At 38.5% G+C, this 20,928-nt stretch overlaps 1 protein-coding gene across 1 annotated transcript; it reads right to left on the bottom strand.

The window, feature by feature from the left end:
- Nucleotides 1-1,748: 1,748 nt before the first annotated feature.
- On the bottom strand, nt 1,749-16,503 carry KLHL23 (kelch like family member 23). The gene is made up of 4 exons (XM_036742639.1): nt 16,102-16,503; nt 13,642-14,856; nt 9,831-9,983; nt 1,749-4,108 (listed from the first exon to the last, which is right to left on the bottom strand). Exons 2-4 carry the CDS (start codon nt 14,852-14,854, stop codon nt 3,798-3,800), a joined length of 1,677 nt encoding a protein of 558 aa, XP_036598534.1. The 5' UTR covers nt 14,855-14,856; nt 16,102-16,503; the 3' UTR covers nt 1,749-3,797.
- Nucleotides 16,504-20,928: the final 4,425 nt, after the last annotated feature.

Genomic DNA, 20,928 nt, shown 5'->3' with positions numbered 1-20,928 from the left:
CCACTTTTGGGAGGACACTGGTTAAGAGCCAATGCTGTTTGATTTAAGAGCTCGTCTCCAAAAATTTGGGGTGAGGGAAGTTGCCAAGGAATGCAAGAAAAACCTGATTAACTCCCTCGTCTTTGGGGTCTGACTCCTCCAAGCATGAATCTGATCCTCTATATATAGAGCCAACTTGTGGGAAGGGCTGTCCCCTAGATCACAATTGACTCCAAACATCAGTTAGGACCCAGTTAAAGTTAGCATACATGTGTAATGGAATTCAGCAAAGGATAGGGAGAAGACTTTTAAGAACAGTGCTAAAAGTCACTGAAGAGAAGAGTAGTTGAGTGAGTAAAGGCCCTACATGTTTGCAGTTGACAAAAACAGGAATTAGAAGTTAATATACAATTGAGTGGAAAATTTAAGGTCTGAATAGCATTGGGAGTAAGGAACAAGCCTTCTGGTTCCACAAATCTATATGTTATGACAGATGAGTCTGCAGAAAAAGCCAAGTATCAGTTTCTCTGAGTTGATGTAGTTTTTTAAAGAAGCATCAAAGGATCAATGAAAATTTGTTTATAATGGGAGATGAGGCAAAGCTAGATTCCAAAGGGCACTATGGAGGATACCAGAAGAGGATAGGGAATGATGTTAGTGGTAAGGATTAAGATGGATCATGGTAAGAGGGTTAGCAAGAGAAAGAGCTTATGCCTAGAAAAGGGGTAGTTTGGGATGTTATATTTTAGAGGAATAAGAGATTAGCAAACTTAAAACTCAAGGAACTACTCATAAGGCTGACAATGGACAGAAAAAAAATCTATACTTAAGAACTTATGTGTTTGGAGGAAGCTAAATACTAGTATGTCTTTAAGTAAAATAAGTGCCACAGAAATTGGAAAGGAGTTTTGATAGCACCATCCTATGCTCATTGTCTGGTTTGATTTTACTTTCATTTTAAAAACTAAAGGATAAATTTAAAAATTCTGATGTGTAAGAGTTAGCTTGATTTTAGCTTGATACCTTAACTAGATGAGAAAAGGTCTCAATCAGTAAATCATAGGCCTTAAGGCTTAAGGAAAATTTCTACTTTTTAAGGGTCTGAAGAATGTTAGACTTCCCATTTCCCCACTGCAGTACTAAATATTGTCCCAAGACTATCAGTAGTGTTTTCAAGGACAGACTGGACTCATTCTCTATAAGAAACCCAAAAAGAAACCATGCCATGCCTAAGGGGGAACATCTTGGACACCCCATGAATAGGGAAAAAAAAGGCTTCCAATAATCAGGAGCTGTTACCCTTTTGCCACATGTGCACTCTAAGCTTGAGCTCACTTTTCCCTGGACCCTGCATGTACTTGAAGGAAACTATGTCACAGAATTTGGGGGTATTTTATGCCAACTGTTGTCATATCACCTTAGTAAATGCTCCTTCCAAAAAGCTACTTTAGGTGATTTTCAAGTGTTAATCTTAGGCAGAAACTCACCAGTGGGGGCTTAAGACAATAGCATTAGCCAGTCCTCACCCACTGGTATGGTATCCCTCAACCTTGAAGGGGAAAGAGTAGCTAACCAAGCTATAAGAGTTAATATAAGGATCCTCAGAGCTTACAAGGATTATAGATGCTTAAAAGTTAATAGTAATTTAAGAATATTAAATTAGTTTCACCATTTTAATATATTTTTAAAGTAGCATCATTATTATGAGGAAGATGCCTCACCTATTTTAGTAAAACCTTAAGTAATTCAAATTAATAATTTGAAATTAATGATAATTCAAACACAGCTGAAATTTACCTTTATTCAATCCTTTCTTCAGAGTGCAAATTAAAAACATAAATAAGATTTTTAAAGAAGACAAACTGTTAAAAGTACTTAGTAGCACAAACTTCAAGCATCTTCAAGCACTTCAACCAGTTTTTTAAAAATGTACAATTGATATTATTGACAAACATTAATTTATTTAATATTTACTATTGCAGGGAATAGTTGATAGGCACTGGGGAAATAGAGGTATAAGACAATGTCACTGCCATCAACGTGCTTATAATCTGTCAGGGACACAGGATGAATACATTAAAAGACCATAGGATCATAGATTTAGATCTGGAAGGGGCCATAGAAGATCTTCTAGTCTAGTCCTCTAAATAACAATACAAACTAGCACTGGATTTGTTACTACAAATTTGTGCTAGATGAGCAGTCTAGACTAGTGGATCCAAACCTGTGGACTGTAGAGGAATTATTGCAAGAGCTCTGTTAATCCATAAAAAAGCAAACATGCCTAAATAAATAAATGTCTCATATATGTACACAATACTATTTTTAAACGTATGTAGATGCTGTTGTGATTAATAAAATAGAAATAAATTTTCAAATATTAATGAATTCATAAAAGGCTTTTGTGGCTACATACTTTCTTAATCAATGGATACTAATCAAACTACTATAATGTAGAAGTCTGAAATATTTTAACATTAAAAAAAGGAATCAATACTCTACAAGGATTGTGAACCTCAAGTACCAACAATAAGCACTACAGGAGTTTAAAAAAAGGCCATACAGAGAAGGCATTTAAATAATGATAGCATATAGGAGGCAATCAGAAATTCACATCTATTTTTAAAAATACATTCCTAGACAAGGTTGACTTGGTAAGTCTAGAGTTTTTCAATGTTTCTGTATTTCTTTTCCATTTTCTGCTTTGTTGGACTAGATGATCCCTAAGATCCTTTCCTGTTCTAATATTCCATTCTATTTTATAACTAGTATTTTTTAACAATTCAGAATGGGCTTCAACACAATTTCTGTCATTTCAGGAGCGTTTTCTTTAACTCTACATATGGTCATTTATTTCCAAAACAAAAGAATTCAAGAATTTTAAGGCTTTTTCACTTTAGAGTTTAAAATTTAAACAAATAACCTAACAAAGCCTTTCTTATTATCTGTTCGAAAAAAATGAATTGGTTGGGTGAAGAACACACAAGGTTCCTTCCAGCTCTAAAATACATTCTATATAAAAGTAAATATTTCTAATCAGGGATGATACTGGATATTTTTTTTCACATGCATAAACTACAGAAACCTAAACCTTAACCTTGTTTGCATAAAGGTTCACATTAGTTAAAAACAAACAAACCCAAAACTTTTGATACTCTGTAATACAAAGTCAACTAAGCAATTTTATTCTACTCTCATTTTTCAGTTTTGCCATCCTTTCAGAATTAGGTTGTAAACTCTTAGGCAGTAACTGTTTTATACAACATTGTTAATACTCGGTAAATATAAAATAATACCTATCAAGTCACTTGAAAAGATTATACAAACTGCATGAGAAATAGAAAACTAGACAAGATGATTGTGTCTAGTTTCGTGTTACATTCCACAGTACTTTGAGCTGAAAAAAGTTTCAGCAAGTATTGAAAAATTGTATAGAGGTAGAAAAGATTTCCTCTATTCACTTCAATCATCTGTTAGACTGTATTTTAATACACAATGCCCATGACACTAAGGGCAAAAACTGAGTATCAATTTCACAGTATGGTTCTGATATGTTACCAGCATCAATACTGTGATAAGGAGAAGGAATGCGTGACTACAGATATCTTTGACCTTCTGCCATTTATTATGTAGCTGTCCAAGGAAGTATTAACAATAATGTTACTTTTGAAAAGTATAGAGTATAGTGGATAACTCCAGTGTCCAAATAATATTTTGATACGAAATAAGATTTTACTGGTACACTGCTAGGTGTGAACTGTTTTGGGTTTTGTTTTGGTTTTGTTTTTTTTTCTATTCAGTGGTTTTCATAGATTGCATTATACATTGTAGACAGAAACACATCCATGTGAACGCATGGCACTAGGAAGATTACCCACTATTTCCCATTTATTAAGTTCAGGATCATATTTCTCAATGCTCTGAAGATAGGTTCCTTTTGAATAGGAATATCCACCAGTTACATAGATACATCCATTCATGATGACGGCACCACACTCCATTCTCCTTTCCATCATGGGAGCTATCTCTGTCCATTCATTTTGTTCAGGGTCATAGCATTCTGCAATTGTGGTTTGTCCACCAACAAGATATAGCTTATTTTCTAATGGAATTGAACACAATCCATATTCTTTGAAAAGGAAAAAAAGAAAAAAAGAATTTTAAAATTGTAGACAAAATACATTATGCTACAGCAAACTAGTAAAGTTACTATATGCATTTTAAAATTAGCATACATATCAGACTAGTATATTTTGTTGTTGAATTGTTTCAATCATTCTGACTTCCTGACCCCATCTGGGGTTTTCTCAGTGAAGAACACTGGAGTGGTTTGCCATTTTCTTCTTCAGCTCATTTTATAGATGAAGAACTGAGGCAAACAGGGTTAAGTGACTTGCCCCAGGTCATATAGCTAGTAAATATCTGAGGCCACATTTGAGCCCAGGAAGATGAGTTTTCCTAACTCCAGGCCCAGCACTCTATCCACTGTGCCACCTAAACTAGTATATGCAACTTGAAAATATGGCTAAAACCTGTTCCAAAATATGGCACCTGGGGGGCAGCTAGGTGGTGCAGTGAGTAGAGCACCGGCCCTGGAGTCAGGAGGACCTGAGTTCAAATCCGCCCTCAGACACTTGACACATGTACTAGCTGTGTGACCGTGGGCAAGTCACTTAACCCCAATTGCCCTGCCCCCCCCCCCCCAAAAAAATATTGTACCTGACAGTGCTATGGGCTTCCACCTCTCCAAGAGTTGCTTCCATGGTCCACAAATGTTATACTTAAACTGAATCTTGAAAAGAATAGAGAACCTATACATGCAGACCCCTCTTCACTGAATTTCCCCATAGTCATATTTTGACTTGGCACTAATTTTTAGGATACATTATAAGCACTGCCTTTTCACATGGCAGACATGGGAGCTAGATGACCTCTGTAGATAATTTCCAGCTTTAATTTGTAATATTAATTTGGAAGCTGGCATAGCAATAGTCCATTTGTGTGGTAATAAGGATCATAGGATCATCTGGGTGGCAGAATCATAGATCAAGGCTGGAAGGAGCTTTAGAGGGTCATTTAGTCTAACCCTCTCATTTTACCAATGAAGAGACTAAGGACCATCAAAGTTAACTGTGATTTGCCTAAGGTCATAAAGATAGTTTGGAGAAGACAGTAGTCCAGATTTCTGATCTCTTTCTACTGTATCATGCTCTCTCTCCAACATGCAATGCGCTTTAAAGGTGTTATTCTCTTCCCTGGACAAATATTAACATATCTATAACATACGTTCACTTCAATTCATTGACTCTGGCTAGATATGAAGGCTCTAACCCCACAAAGATTTAGAGGCAGGTGAGTTATGTTATAAGCACAAGAATCCTAAGAGCAAATAAATGGAGACTTGGCACCCAACCTAAGAAAGGACTCTTGCTCCCTATCCACCATCACTACCACCAAAAACCACAATAAAGTCAATGACAGAAGCCAGAGAATCCACACCTTCTAAAGTAACATGAATTTCTTTGAGTTTTAAAAACTAAAGGCAAAACAAAGTAATAACAGAAGAAAAGGAAATACAAAATCCATTTTAACTGGTTTGTATTTGTTTCTTAAAAACTGGAAATTTTCATGGGAAATTAAATATTTTAAATAAGACTATCTAAATTTTCATAGAGTATGGCATTGTATATAAAGGGCTAACCTGGGAATCAGAAAGACCTGGTTGAGGATCCTATCTCAGACACCTAGTAGCTAGGTGAATATGACTGACTTAGCTTTAGATGTTGAACATCCCTACTAATCCTCTAAAACTCTAAACTGCAGATCCCTGTTGGGGAAGAAATTTTCTCGCTTCTTGTTCCCTACGTGGAAGAATAACAGGTGTAGATCAAAAAAGAACTTCTCTTTTATACATTCAACAAATACTTATCTAGGTGCCTATTAATTAAAGGCAGTGTGCTAGGCATTGTAGGAGATATAAAGATGAATAAGAAGCTCTCCCATCCTTCAACAGTTTCTAATTACAGATAGATAGATAGATAGATAGATACACACAAAAAAGCATATACAAAACCAACCAGAAACTAAGGCAATATGTAATAAGTGCTATACAAGTGTGAAAAAATGATACAGAAATTTATGAAATAAAGAAAGGTGAGATCACAAAAAATGTTTGCCAATGCTAAACATACACAGAACTAGTATATTCGAATTGAAAGTAAACATCTCGCCCAACATCCTAATTTTACAGATGAGAAGTCTCAAGCCCAGAGAGACTGTGACTTATCTAAAATAAAGCTTATCCAATGTTTGTAAAACAGCAGAAAAGATTATATCAGTGTAATATTACTGTCATTAAAAATTACAACTATGGAGATAGAAGGAATATGAAAAGACATGAAATAATTCTAAATGAAAAAAGCCAGACAAAATAGTATATGAAATGACCACCATATAAAAACAACAAATGGAAAAGGGATCCTGGGAGACATGGAATAAATGAGTTGTGCATATTTATTCTTTTTTAAATGTGAATATAGTTTATATTTCATTGATATACTGAGTTTTATTCCTTTAACTGGTCGTTTTTGTTTATATTATGAAGCTGAGTTTCTAAAATGTAGGTGAGCTGACTAGAGGTAATACCTAATTGGGGTACAAGGAGTCTACTGTGTCACACAGGCCACAGAGGAATGGTGGTCAAAAGCAACAGAGATGACAGTGCTATGCCTCTCCTAAGAAGGTTAAGGGATTAGGCTAAGCTTAACTCTTGAGTATGACACATCTTTTACTTCCACTTTATCACTGGTTCTTGAAATTGTATGCTGCCAATGCTGTCTGGCAAATGGGTAGCTGGGGCATCCAAGACACTTTCAATAGTGATATAGAAAAGCAAGCATTAGAATTCTATTCTCTTTACTTACTAGCTGTGTGACTCTGTACAAGTCATTTAATCCCTCTGAGCCTCAGTTTCCTCATTTATAAAATAGAGATAGTAATACTTAACACTGTATACCTCAAAAGGTTGTTGTAAGAGGTTTGGATTGGATGATGATAATAATAGCTATCATTTATATAGGACTTTAAGGTTTGCAAAACACTTTATAAATATTATTTCATTTTATCCAATAACAACCCTGGGAGCTAAATGCTACTGTCATTCCATCTTAAAGATCAGGAAACTAAGGCAGACAGTAGTTAAGTGACTTGCCCAGGGTCACAAAGCTATAAGTGTCTGAGGCTGGATTTGAATGCAGATCTTCTGACTCCAAGTATACTACTCTATCTACTGTATCAGCTAGCTGCCAAGGCTAAGTACATAGAAGCCTTGTACGTGGTGAAATACAACATCAACGTAAGTCATTATTATTCCTTCAGAGGCAAAATGCGTCTAGTAGTAATATTTTCATAATAATTTTCTTTTTCTATATCAACATTGATGACCATTATTAGCATTTGTATAGTTGGGGATAATACTTGTTATTATATTTTTCTGATTTGAAACAAGGGAGAAGAAAGTAAAATTTTGTGAATATATGCAAAAGACCAAAAGTAGAGTTTACTCTGTCCAGTGTGTATTTTCTATAATATGAGGTGGGAGGCAGGGGGACCCAATTAAAAATCTTTTTTCAGAAAATAAAATCACAGGTAACAGTATTTGGAACACAATTTGTAAGGAGATTAGCAGAAAGGTATTAAATCTGTAATAACCATAGCTGGTACAAGTTTGTGAATTTCAATTACCTCTTCTAGTGACCCACATAGAAACCTGTTGCCAAAAGAGAAATGGCTAAAAGCAAAGCCAAGTGATATGGCTCCCCTGTAATAGAAAAATTAAACACATGGTACAATTGTCATCATGCTATCATTTGTGATTTCTTCTGAGATGCTCAGAAAGGTACCAACCAGTTAAAGTACCAAAGGGAGCATGGAAGGCAGACCACTCCCCACAAGCAGAGAATATGTGCTTTATGTTTGTTTGCAAAGTACCTTACAGCAATCTATGCAACACTGCAGTAATACTTACTAAATATCTGGTGAATCCCTAAATGCGATTAACAAATCAAGCACACAGTTTTTATCAGAGACAGTACATTCTCAAAATGAAGTAATGACCTCAAACTGTACTTAAAGAAAAGGGTTGACAAAAAAGCTGCTTTTATTTAATGTGCTGATAAAAATCAAGGCTTGAGAAGCACAGATTTAATAAATGAACCAAAACATAGATAACAAAAAAGAGAACCTAAGAACAAAGAAAAAGCAAAACCAGTAGATGTGTTTTAGACAGTGAAATGGTATGTGTATTTTTGTGGTAGCATAAGCCATTTAATAGGGGGCAGCTAGATGGCTCGATGGATAAAGTGCTAAGCCTGGAGTCAGGAAGACAGGAGTTCAAATCTGGCCTGAGATACTAGCTGCGTAACCCTTGACAAGTCACTTAACCTGTTTGCCTTAATCTACTGGAGAAGGAAATGGCAGACCACTCCAATATCTTTACCAAGAAAACCTCACAGACGGTATGGTCCACAGGGTGATGAAAAGTCAGACATGACTGAACAACAAAAAAATATTTAAAAATATAACTGGGAATATTTGTTCAAATAATTTAGATTCTAGTTTGAAGACACTTTGATCCCCTGAATTCCACTCAAGTCAATTCAATATTTATTAAAAACCTAAAATGTGTAACGCAAAGTATCCGAGGCGACACTGAGTGGTGAACAGAGAGCCTACTTCAGATTTAAGAAGACTCGGTTCATGATCCAACCATTCTGGAGAGCAATTTGCAACTATACCCAAAGGACTATAAAAATATGCATACCCTTTGACCCAGCAATACTACACCTAGGGTTGTATCCTAAAGAGATCATATAAATGGGAAAAAGACCCACATGTACAAAAATATTTATAGCAACTCTTTTTGTGATGGCAAAGAACTGGAAATTGAGGGGATGCCCATTAACTGGGGAATAGCTGAACAAGATATGGTATATGAAAGTAATGGAATACTATTGTGCTGTAAGAAATGATGAACAGGAGGACTTCAGAAAAACCTGGAAAGACTTACATGAACTGATGCTGAGAGAGGCGGGCAGAACCAGGAGAACACTGTACAGAGTTACAGCCACATTGTGCAATGACTAACTTTGATAGAATTGGTTCTTCTCGGCAATGCGAAGTTCTAAGATAATTCCAAAAGGCTCATGATAGAAAATGCTATCTATATCCAGAGAAAGAATTATAGAGTCTGAATGCAGATCGAAGCATACTATTTGCTCTTTTTTTTTTGTTTTGTTTCGTCTTTCTCGTGGTTCATTCCATTGGTTATAATTCTTCTTTGCACCATGACTAATGAGAAAATATGTGAATAATATGAATGTATATGTAGAAAATATGTGAATATGAATGTATATGTAGAGCCTATATAAGACTACATGCCATCTTGGGGAGAGAGGAGGGAAAGGAGGGGGAGAAAATTTAAAACTCAAAAGCTTGCGGAAGTGAATGTTGTAAACTAAAAAGAAATACATTAAAAAGACTTGGTTCAAATTGCATCTCTGATACCTAACAGCCATATGACCACAGGCAAGACACCTAGGTGCCCCAGGAAGCTCTCTAAGATTGTGAGTTGTAGAGCAGATGCCAATCCATCTGGGTGGAGGAAGGTTCTGTACCAATGAAATCACAGGTCCAGTTACAAAAAATGGGCATGGTACCACATACATTAAATTCACCATACAAAGAAACATGTTTTTAATCTTACATGAGTCAATCTATTATTACACCAATCCATTGTTACACAGACATATTTTACAGTGGAAAGCACAAGTTAGGCAAGTATTTTTATTTACCTGGATGTGGACTAGAGGTGACCAGACTCCATTCATTGATGTCTGAGTTGTAACTCTGGACTTTATCATAAGTGCAGCTTCCCCTGTAACCACAGTGGCCTCCAATGACATAGATGATTTCCCGTAAGACACAGGCAGTAGCATTTCCCACACCTGTAGGTTAATTAAAATCTTTATCTCTCTCACCATTCATCAAATTGATCTAACACCTACCTATATAAGACACAGACACACAGACATACACACACACACATCTATAAGACACAAGGCTAAGTGCTGGTGAGGCTACAGTAGTAAATAAGATACATCCTCTGGCATCAAGAAACTTACAACCTAGTAGTAAGGGGAATAGAAGACAAATGGCATAAGGCAACTATAATAAATGCCGTAAGACAGTTTGAAAAAAAATGAATATTCCTAGAAATTCAAAGGGAGGAGAAATCACTTTCAAATGGAGCATAAGTTCTTAATCTGGAGTCCATGAACTTTTTTTTTAATATCTTGCTGGTTTCCTTTTTAATCCTATTTATTTTATTTTATGCATTTAAAAACATTATTCTGAGAAGGGGTCTGTCAGAGGGGTTCATGACACAACAAAGGCTAGAACCCCTGACCTAGAAAATTAGGTAAGACTTCATGCAGGAGGCCGTATTTGAGTGAGGGCTTGAAAAACTATCAGGATTTTTTATAATTACAGATATAGGTGAGGGTATTTGGAGGAAAAAAAGTTTGAGTGAAGATGAAGTAGGCAATGCATTTGAGAAATGGTGATACTGTTTAGATGGAGCATACGGAAAAATGAGAAAAATGGCTGGAAACGTAGGCTGGAGCCAGATCTGAAGGAAGTTTCTGAGTAGTGAGGTGACATGTTCAGTGCTTTGTTTTAGAAAAGCTGATCAGAGGGTGTGCAGCAACATGGTGAAGGCAAAAGCACCAAGCCCTTTTGGCCTCAGACACTTACTTGCTCTGTGCCCTTTGGAAAGTCACTGAACCTCTGTTTGCCTCAGTTTCCTCATCTGTAAAATGGAGATAATAACCATACCTGCCTCCCAGGGTTGTTGTGAGGACAAAATGAGATAATATTTGTAAAGTACTTAGCAAAGTGCACAGCACAGAGTAACTACTATATAAATGTTAGCTGCTATTATTAATATGCAAGATGGATTGAAGTGGGGAGACTTTGGAGGAAAAGATCAATTAGCCTACTGCAAGAGCCCAGGCGGTAGGTAAAGAAGACTCAAGCTGGGGATGGAACAACAGAAAGGAAAGACATGATCAATACCACTTACTGGCTATGTGGCCAAGGACAGGTGATTTCATTTCTTGGAACCTTAGTTTTTGTATTTGTAAAACAGGGGTGATACTTGTAATCCCTACTCCCTAGCCTTATTGTGAAAAAAGCTATCTGCAAACCTTAAAAGAATGGGTTAATGTGAAATACTATTTTTATTAAAAAGACACTTTGGAATTAGATTTGGAAGGATGACGACTCAGATGTTGAGACGTGAAGGATAAAAGGTTATAGGGAAAGAGAACTCTCAGAGGTTTCATAATAAAAATAGGGAAATCGAGAGGAGGAAAAGATGGCTTGGGGGAATAACATGAGGTCCGTTTAGGTGAGATTATTGGTTTAATGTATTAATTAATTCCTACTTTGAAATAAAAGAGGAGTTACAAGGAAGACCTTCCTGAAGGATCAAAAATGTTTGAGGGAGTCATTTCTTTCCGTGACAGCTAAGGATGTATTTCTTAGCCCCTCTTCTTAACATACATATTACCTAGAAAAAACTTTCAATAGGACATGAAACTTAGGAAATAAAACAAATTATAGAAAATATTTTATCTACCTTAGGGCAAAGTAAGAAGCAGAAAATACAGCATGTGAACCCCTCAGGGCTGGGATGAGGCAAAAGGATGAATAACAAATAACAGATTAAAGTGTAACTATCCATGAAGAATTTCAATTTTAGCCAGGATAAAAGGAATCAAAGTTATTAGTGAACTGTTGAGGAAGCTTTGGAAAGGCACGAAATCCCTACGCAATGTCAACATATTATTTCAGCATTTTCTTTTATGGTAATAAAAGTATCAAGTGAATTTTAACAATAAGCTAGAAACAGTTTTTCCCTTTTGTTCTGATTCTTCTTTCACAACATGACTAATGTGGAAATATGTTTAATATGATTGTACATGTATAGCTTTATAAGATTGCATGCTGTCTTGGAGAGGGGGGAGGGGAGAGAGAGAAAAAAATTGGAACTCAAAATCTTATAAAAGTGAATGTTGAAAACTATCTTTACATGTAATTGGAAAAAATAAAATACTTTTAAGTGGGGGGAAAATAAGCTAGAAAGCTGATAACAAAGCATACAATATAACGGAGAAATATGTGCCAAGTTATAAAATCAAATTTTGAAATCACAAAGAAAACAAATAAGCAGAAAAATGCTCCAGAAATCTCCCAATAATGACATTTCAGATTCCCTTGCATGTTCTATAGGTGAGAAATAACTAACTTAAGCTTGAAGGTACCAAAAAAGGACATGGATTTTAGCTTACCCCCTTTTCTTGCTGTAACCAACTTACCCTCTCCTGTATTATAAAAAACATTACTATACTCCTAGGTCATGTTAGAGTAACAAATATTTTGAGAAGGAATTTACTTGTATATTTGAGTATAAATGTTAGTTTCTGAATGTGGGGGGCATTTCTGTCCTATAAACCACTTTATCAAAAGATCTGCATCAACCTGATCTTTCATAATGAAGAGAAATTTCCAGACATAAATAAAGCCTCTTGACTAACTGTAATGGGCCACAACTAGGCAGATTTCCACACTCTCTTTAGCTCCTTAGAAAGAATAAGAAAGCAGTGGAAGAGAGGCACTTGAGATGAAGTAATGCAAATTTGGAAATACTTTCATTGTGTCCATACAACTTGAAAGCTGTTCTGGTGAAATAACACAGCACCAATTTAAAAATTAAATACTATATTTCGATGGCTTAAAGGAAAGAAAAAAAGCAAGCATTTTATTAAACTTCCTTTGATATAGCAAGGAAGTATTTGCCTATCCCTCCCCCATTCCTAAAATTGAATACTAATAGCATACCAGGCATGGTACAGGGCATGGCTTTTGCTGCCAAGACTTTACAGTGATTATCATAAATGAAATATAACTGAAACAAAAATATGAAAAGTTCTACTGATAAAATGTTTGTTATACTCTGTGGGAGTCCAAATAACTAGACTATAGCATGGTTAAAAAAAGATACATAATAATTTTGAGGAAGGATGGAGAAAAAACCCATAATGCATTCAGAAAGAAAAAAAGACCATCAATTTTCAATTTAAAGGAAACTGATCTAGTATAGTAGTAGAGAAGCAAAAAGTTTACAGTCATTTAAGAGCAAGAAAAAGTTAAAACAAATATTAAATAGTATTTATATTAAATAATATAAAATAAAGCCATTTATATTTCTAATTTTGTCTTATCTTTAACACCAACTTTAAAAATTATCAGGAAGCAAAGTCTGGCTAAAAAATGTCAGTAATGGCTTTCTGATTTAAAAAAAGTCATGAGATAGCACTTGTTTTCTAGATTTAGTCCTGGAATCATAAAAATATTATTTGGGGCATTCTATGCTACATTATTTATGTATTCCACTTTACTTCTTTGATAAAAGTGATGCCAAACTCAGTAACAGGATACTTGAGAGAGTATCTTGCGCTTTATACTTTCACAGAAAGAACAAGAAGGCTGGTTCAAGTTCAAAAGGCCACATACGACATAATATACAAAATCTGCACGTACCTTTAATCATATTTGCAATAGGAATCCATTTCTTTTTTAAAGGATCATAGAACTCTGCTTCTTCTGCTGGAGCTCCTTTTCTGTAACCTCCCAAGGCATAGACACAACCACTTAAGGTAACTGCACAATGATAATATCTCGCATTGAGCATGGGGGAGCCTTCAGTCCATTCATCAGTTTCACTATTATAGATCCAGACAGAGTCAAGGGCTTCTATGTTATCTGTCCTATAACCACCTGTAACGTAAATGTTGGGTCCCAAACTTGTAACACCATAGCTTTCTCTGGTATAATCTGGTATTTCTGCTCCCTGAATCCAAACATTTATTAAAGGATCCCATATGTGAACCTCTGATAAGGGATGCCAATAATAGCCTCCAATTACATACATAGTGGCTGTGGACCTCTGGGAAACTTCCTTACGCATAGGACTTAGAGCATTATATATTAAGGCTCTTAACTTATTTTCAGTTAGTAGGTGTCTTCTCTGAAGACTCAAAGCAGTCTTCAAGTACATTTGATCTATATCTACTTCCACATAGCTTAGAAGATCATAAATGCCTTCAATTCGATTTTCAACATCATGTGCTGTCCATTTAATAATTGGTTCTATGACAGTTTCTTCTTTCCAAACACTTAGATTCTTTCTGGACAAAATAAAGAATAATTTTTCACTGCTGATTTCAAGAAATTCTTCTTGTTGCCATACTTCCTTGAACCTTGATAAAAGCATCCTTCTGGATTCCTTCTCTAATTCTGGACACACATGAAATTCTGCAAAGGAATGCATTCCTATGCAATTATCAACATCAAGGTGCCTCACCAAAAACTGCTCACAAGCTTTCTTGACAGGAAAAAATTGTAGTAAGTCTGCTGCTTCAAGGAGGCTTTGAACGTTTCTTTGGGTTATTCTGATTTGTGAAGTGTATGCATAATTTATAAGACCTTCTAGAACTTCATGGTGGATCCCAGGGAGTTTTATTTTATTTTTGAACTTTTCTTTCATATCAGCTGTGAACATTGCTTTAAAATAATTGCTGCAGGCAGCTAAAACAGCTTTATGACAATGGAAGATACTACCTGAAGGACACTGAAGTGTTATATCAGTAAATAATCCATCAAGGTAGAATGTTCTGAATGCTTCTAAGAAATCCAAAGGATGAGAAAGATCTTTGAAAAGATAGACATAGTCTTCTTGCCCTTTAAGTGCCATTGCTGCAAAAAATATTAAACATATTCATTTAAAATTCTGTAGATAACCTTAAATTATCAATGCTGCATATTTTAATCACCATAACGATTAAGGCTGACTGTAGTCCAAAGGCCTCGTCTCAACGAATTACAGTAATATCGCTAAAACAACTAACAGCACCCAGAAGAAATTCAAAATGTGTGTTCTTTAGTGGTAATGGAATATGGTGGCCAATTTGTGAAAAGGCACAACGTTCAGCAGTACTATGTGAACCTTGGATGCAATGATGTGAAACCAGCCACCAGGGTCATCCAGAAAAGCCCATTTGCCATCTCCCCCAAAAAAGTCAAACACACATACACACAAATCCATACAAAATGCCTTCTGAGGAGCTGTCTCAACAAAGAAGGCAGTGCCCGAACACGTCGTATTAGCAGGGGTCTGGGGCCCTTTAGGGGGTCGCGCCCGGCGAAGCCGGGGGAGGGGAAGCTGCCTCGGCCGCTGCTCCCACCCACGCAAGCTCTCCGCCCGCGAGCTCGTTTATTCTTCCAGCCTCTTCCACCAGCTCCGAGACTCCTTTTAAGATTCGATCACCCGAGAAGGGGCCGGTCAAAGGACAGCCTCACGCGGAGGGAGGTGGGGGTGGGAGGAGGGTTTGCAGCCTTTTAAAAAAAAAAAGAAAACGTGCGTACAAACCCCCCAGGGACCTCTCCGCTGCCGGGCTCGTCTACGTCACCGGCCCCCCACCGTGCAGTTACAACTCCCCTTCTGGGTAGTGGAAACTGAGGCAGCCCAGCCCCGATCCGGGTCCCATCTCCCTCCACCCTCGCTGCCGCGTTACTGCTCCTTTTCTCGATGTGGAAAGAGAGGCAGACCGGCCCGGTCTGGGGCTCTATTCCCCCCACTCCTGCCCCCCCCCAGCTGCGGACTTACAGTCCCCCCGCAACTGCGGACTTACAGCCCCCCCTTCCGGGACGCGGAAACTGAGGCAGCCCAGCTCTGCTCCTCCCCGTACCCCTCCCCTCGCTCCCCCGCTTTGGGGCGTCCCCGGGGCGCCGGGTCCTCGAGCGCCTGGAGCGGCCCCCCTCGCCTCCCGGCTCCCAAGCAGGTGCAGAAGCGGGACCGGGTTCAGCCCGGCTGGCGGCCCGCGAGGCCCGGGCCATTGTCCGCCTTTCTTCCTCCCTCCGGGGGACGGGATCGCCGAAGGCTCTCTCTCCCCTCCGAGGGGGCGTCCGCGGGCTCCCCCCGAGCAGCCCCCCCCCACTTACCGCGAGCGCCCCACCGGGGGCCGGGGACTGGACTGGGGGCCCCGAAGACTAAAGAGACGCGGACGCTGAGGCGAATGCGGCGGCTCCTCCCGCCCCTCTGACCATCTTTGGACCCGCGAGGCGGCTGCGGCGGGGGCCAGCCAGAGAGCGCGCCCCGGGGCCGCTCCTACTTTGGTGCCTCAGCCGCTCCCCCCGCCCCTCGACCAAGCCCGCCCCTCCCCCGCTGTCACTCCCGTGACCCCCCCTCCCCCCAACACACACACGCACAGGCTGACAGCGGAGGCGGCAGCCGGGGACGCCGGGAAGGTGCTTTGTACCCCCCCCCCCAGGCGGCCGAGGGGATGGCGTCCCCAAGGGCTCAGTTCCGCACGCACCCTGCCTCGTGCCGCCAAAAAGTCGTCCTGCAGAGACCCCAGGAAGGCAAGCTCTGCTGGCAGGAACGAGCCCTGATTGGCTCCCAGGACCGAGGCGAAGCAGAGGAGGGTCGAAGCAAAAATCCCGGGAGAGGGTCTTCGCCCACCCCTCCCCCGGTGCTAGAGACAACCCGCTTCCCCCCGACTCTTCTCGGCCGAATACCTACCCCCGCCCCTCCGCTGTTATCTAGCCGGGCTGGCCAAGCCGGCACCCTCAGCAGCAGCCTCGGGGTCGGACCGGCACAGCAGGGGTTAAGCGGGAAGCCTGGAGGAAAACCTGGGGCCGCCAGGGCCAAGCTGTTCTGCTGCTGCCTCGACTCCAGGGTCCTTCTGTAGTGCTAACAAGCCGAGCAGGAGCACCCTCGAGTTCTCCTGTGATTTTCTACCGATCGAACCCCCACGCATATTAGATTGTATCCCACCGAGATGCCCGCGAGCTCCCACGGAATCATTAATTCCCTTCTTCCCACAGGAGCCAATACTTAGTCTAGAGATAGAGGGTTTCCCTTCCTGAAGAAAAGGAGAACAGAAGGCCAGAAGCACTCACAGGCGGCTGGACCCCTTTGAAAGTTACATGTTGGACTGATTATATACTTTAAAAGACAAGTGAGCGTTACATTCTCAGTTTCGTATGCTGCGCCCTCCTGTTCTGCACTATATGGAAATGCTTGCTTTATTTGGTATTTGTAAAGTTCAGAATTTTTAAAAAATTAAACGAACATTTAAAAAAAAAACGTGGCAAGTGAGCAGTTCTTTGTTTATGTGAAGCATCCTTTGATGTGTGACTGGAGTTGCTGTTTTCGGAGCCTGTTGATTTTCTGGGCTTTCTGATTCTTCACACTGTCCGTGCCACACATAGGAGACACTCAATAAATGTTTGTGGAATGAATGAATGAATGAACGATTGAGCTAGGGGCTGTTCCTCAAGCAGTTTCCTTTTCAGATCGCCGTATGCACCAGGTTGAACGCTGTGCTTCTGTGGGTTCCCAAATCATCAGAGCAATGACTTATTGTCTGAAGGGCTTGTGTATATGTTCAGTGTTTGTCCTGTACACTTGTACACAGTCACCCTGCTTCAGCTTGCCAAGAGCAGTTTCTTGTTACTTCTTTATACCTACTGTCCAAGCAGGACTTCGGGAAAAGTAACTTCAGAGCTCAGAAGTTTTACACATTCAGTGATATCATTACTAGCAATACTATTTTTACCATTTTATGATAATCAACCACTCATAAGTAAAACATCCAATCCTTTACTAAGTCCTATTGAGTCTATCCCCACAGTATCTCTTTCATTTTTCTCCTTTGCACTCCCACAGCCACCATCTTAGTTCCAGCCGTGTTATTTCTTGCCAAAGCTATTGTACAGCTTCTGAATTCCTGCCTCTAGTTTATCCACTTCCAAACCATCCTTAACATGGGTATAATCTGGATGAGATTACTCTATTCAAAAATGTCCAATACTCCACATACATAATGGGTATCATATTGCTTGTCTTCTCAATGGGTCGGGGAGAGGCAGGAGGGAGGAAATAAATTTGAACTCAAATTTTTTTTAAAAATTAATCTTACAAAACAAAATAAAAATGTTCAACGGTGCAGCAGTGTTAAAAAAAAATGAAATTCTGTGTCCTGGAATTCAAGCCCTCCACCATCTAGCTCCCACTTAAATTTCCAGCCTTGTCTAATGCTATTGCTTCATATGATGTAAGTTCTAGCCCATGTGTATTCCTCAAAATCTCCTGTTCATACTTGTCTGAAGGTTCTTGTCATATTGACACCATGCTGTTGATCATTTGATAAATGTTCCTCGAACTTAAATTTCATATAAACACTACTGGCTTTTGTTTTTCAAAAAAAAAAACTTCTTCAGTACATCACTAAAATATATTTCTCTGGATCATACCCATTTGAAGATACTACTAAGAAAGATAATATAATTAGTATCTGACCATCTGGACTAGAAGAGCAAAGCATGATGGCCATCTTTTTCCCACTTCACTTACACAAGTCCTATTCTTCAGTTTGTGGCTATTCATAGTGTTCAGGGACCCTGCGGTATTCATGGATCAAATCACAAATCACCCCATTTCTAAGTTCTTTATGACAAGTTAGTTAGTCCTTTTCGGTTTCCCCAACATTCCCTAACTAGATTGCATTATTTGAAGCTGTGCAGAGGAACAGTCAAGAATGTTGGGTTGCTTTCTAGTGACTAGAATAACTGCCATGTTGTCATGGCATAGAAATTTTAAGGTGGGGTTTATGGTGTACGAAGTTGCAAAATGAAATGCTATTTGTTGGGGGCAGCTGTATGTGCAAAGCACTGGGGAAACAAAGATGACATAGTCCACTATCTGAAAGAGCTAATTATGTGGTGTAGTAGATAAAATGTACATATATACACAATATATAAATACATGTTAAAATACAATTAAGTATATAGGAAAGCTCAAAGTAGAATGAGAGATTTGAAGGAAGTGGGGTAACTCTCAGCTGAGAGAATCAAGCGAGACTTTATGGGGAAGGTGGTATCTTGGGTGAACCTTGAAGGAAAAATAGGATTTCAGCAGAAAGAGAACCAGGGGGAGTCTTTTTCATGCACGTAGGATGGCATATATAAATGCATGGAGAAAGGAGAGGACAGAATGAGATGAAAGAATGGCAAATTGTCCAGTAAGATTGAAATGTAAGCGTGTGTAAAGGGGAATAGTACAAAATAAGATTACATAGAGAGCACTGAATTTTGATTATGGAGGTCTTTAAATGCCAGGGTGAGGAATTAGTGCTTATTTAGAAAATGAGGTTCTCTACAAAGTCTTACCCTTATGCTTCCAAGTAAAATGTGGATGATCCTGGGCTCTTAAAGGCTCTGGTACGTGCCATCAGTAGACTAGGAAATCTTTAAATATAATTATAATAAATATAATATAATATAACAGATTGAGGCTCCTTTCTGGGGACCAGTCTAGCTAAGCAAATATAATATAATATATATAATATTATATAATATAATATTATATTATATAATATTATATATATAATATATAAATATAATTATAATAAATATAATATAATATAACAGATTGAGGCTCCTTTCTGGGGACCAGTCTAGCTAAGCATGGCCATCAGGCTAGCTACTTGATGACGAAATTCTTGGCCATGGTAACTCGTGACATTCAACAAAGTTTTAAAGTGTCCCTCAGTCCTGTGTGGCTCCTTTCTACTTTTGCAATGAAAGTGGCAGCCTTAGGGGAAAAGGGGCAGAGGTTCTAAACGGCATATCCTGTTCAAACCATCTATAAAGTTTGACTTAGCTATTGATTATCTAAATTGTGAGAGCCTTGTCCAGTGACCATTCAGTGGCCATGCTACTAAATCATATCAGTGTTGGTATTCTCACTATAAACAAAATCAGAGAGAAAGAAACTTCAGCTAAATGGAAATGGTGGCTTATGGGCTCTTCTTAGAAAAGCAAGTAAAAGAATTGACAGACTTGGTTTTACTCTGCACCCAAAGTCAACAAGAAATGTCACATTGCATGAGATATTTGATTATTATCACTGTTATGGTAAGTAGTTGCAAAAAGAACAACCATGAAAATAATTGCAGTCTGTTCACCAACATCTCTTGTAAAGGATGGAGAGAAATTCTATGAAGAATTCAATAGGACCCTTAAATCAATGTATACTCTAATACTGTAAATGTAGAAATTGAAGATGATGGTTTAAAAAATGTGCTGGGAAATATGGATCAGGAATAAGGAATGAGAGAAGCTAAGTTTTTGTAGATGATACAAAAAGCTCATGACTATGTATGATGAACAATGTCTTCAGGGGAAAAAATCATTGGGCTTTGATTGTACTGAGCACCAAGAAACTTCCCAAAATAATATCATTGATTATATCTTAAAAGATGGGAAATGATTCATCACTTGATGTGGTATCATTCCTGAATCAGCTGTCTGTGCACAGTAGGACCACCAACTTGTTAGAGAAAAGATCAAAGTTAGAATAAAACTATATGAAAGAATAAAAATGAGAAAAGGATAGGGCATGCAATTAAAACAATTCAATCTTGACCTATTCAAATAAGTTGTTGAAAATGATAAATGGGTGCTGAGCTCAAGAAGCACAGAGTCACAGATCATTTCGTATAGAAGTTTAAGCAATGTACTTAATTAACATCTTAGGGAGAGAGAAAGGAGGGAGGAAGGGAGAAGATTTGCAACTCAAAATTTTATTTAAAAATGAATGTTAAAAATTGTCTTTAGGGGCAGCTAGGTGACTCAATGAGTAGAGCACCAGCCCTGGAGTCAGGAGAACCTGAGTTCAAATCCAGCCTCAGACACTTGACACATTTACTAGCTGTGTGACCTTGGGCAAGTCACTTAACCCCAATTGCCCTGCCTTCCCCCCTG

Source organism: Trichosurus vulpecula, chromosome 2 (assembly GCF_011100635.1).
Source record: "Trichosurus vulpecula isolate mTriVul1 chromosome 2, mTriVul1.pri, whole genome shotgun sequence".
Lineage (NCBI taxonomy): Eukaryota > Metazoa > Chordata > Mammalia > Diprotodontia > Phalangeridae > Trichosurus > Trichosurus vulpecula.
Note: the sequence above shows the minus strand (reverse complement) of the source record. Positions and strands in the feature narration are given on the sequence as shown.

Excerpts from the sequence above, each read along its gene's own strand:
- KLHL23 (XM_036742639.1), bottom strand. The coding sequence starts at position 14,854 with ATGGCACTTAAAGGGCAAGAAGACTATGTCTATCTTTTCAAAGATCTT. Across the intron at positions 9,984-13,641 it reads TATTGCAAATATGATTAAAG|GTGTGGGAAATGCTACTGCC; the intron begins GTACGTGCAGAT and ends ATTAACCTACAG. Across the intron at positions 4,109-9,830 it reads CACCTCTAGTCCACATCCAG|AATATGGATTGTGTTCAATT; the intron begins GTAAATAAAAAT and ends TCCTTTTCAAAG.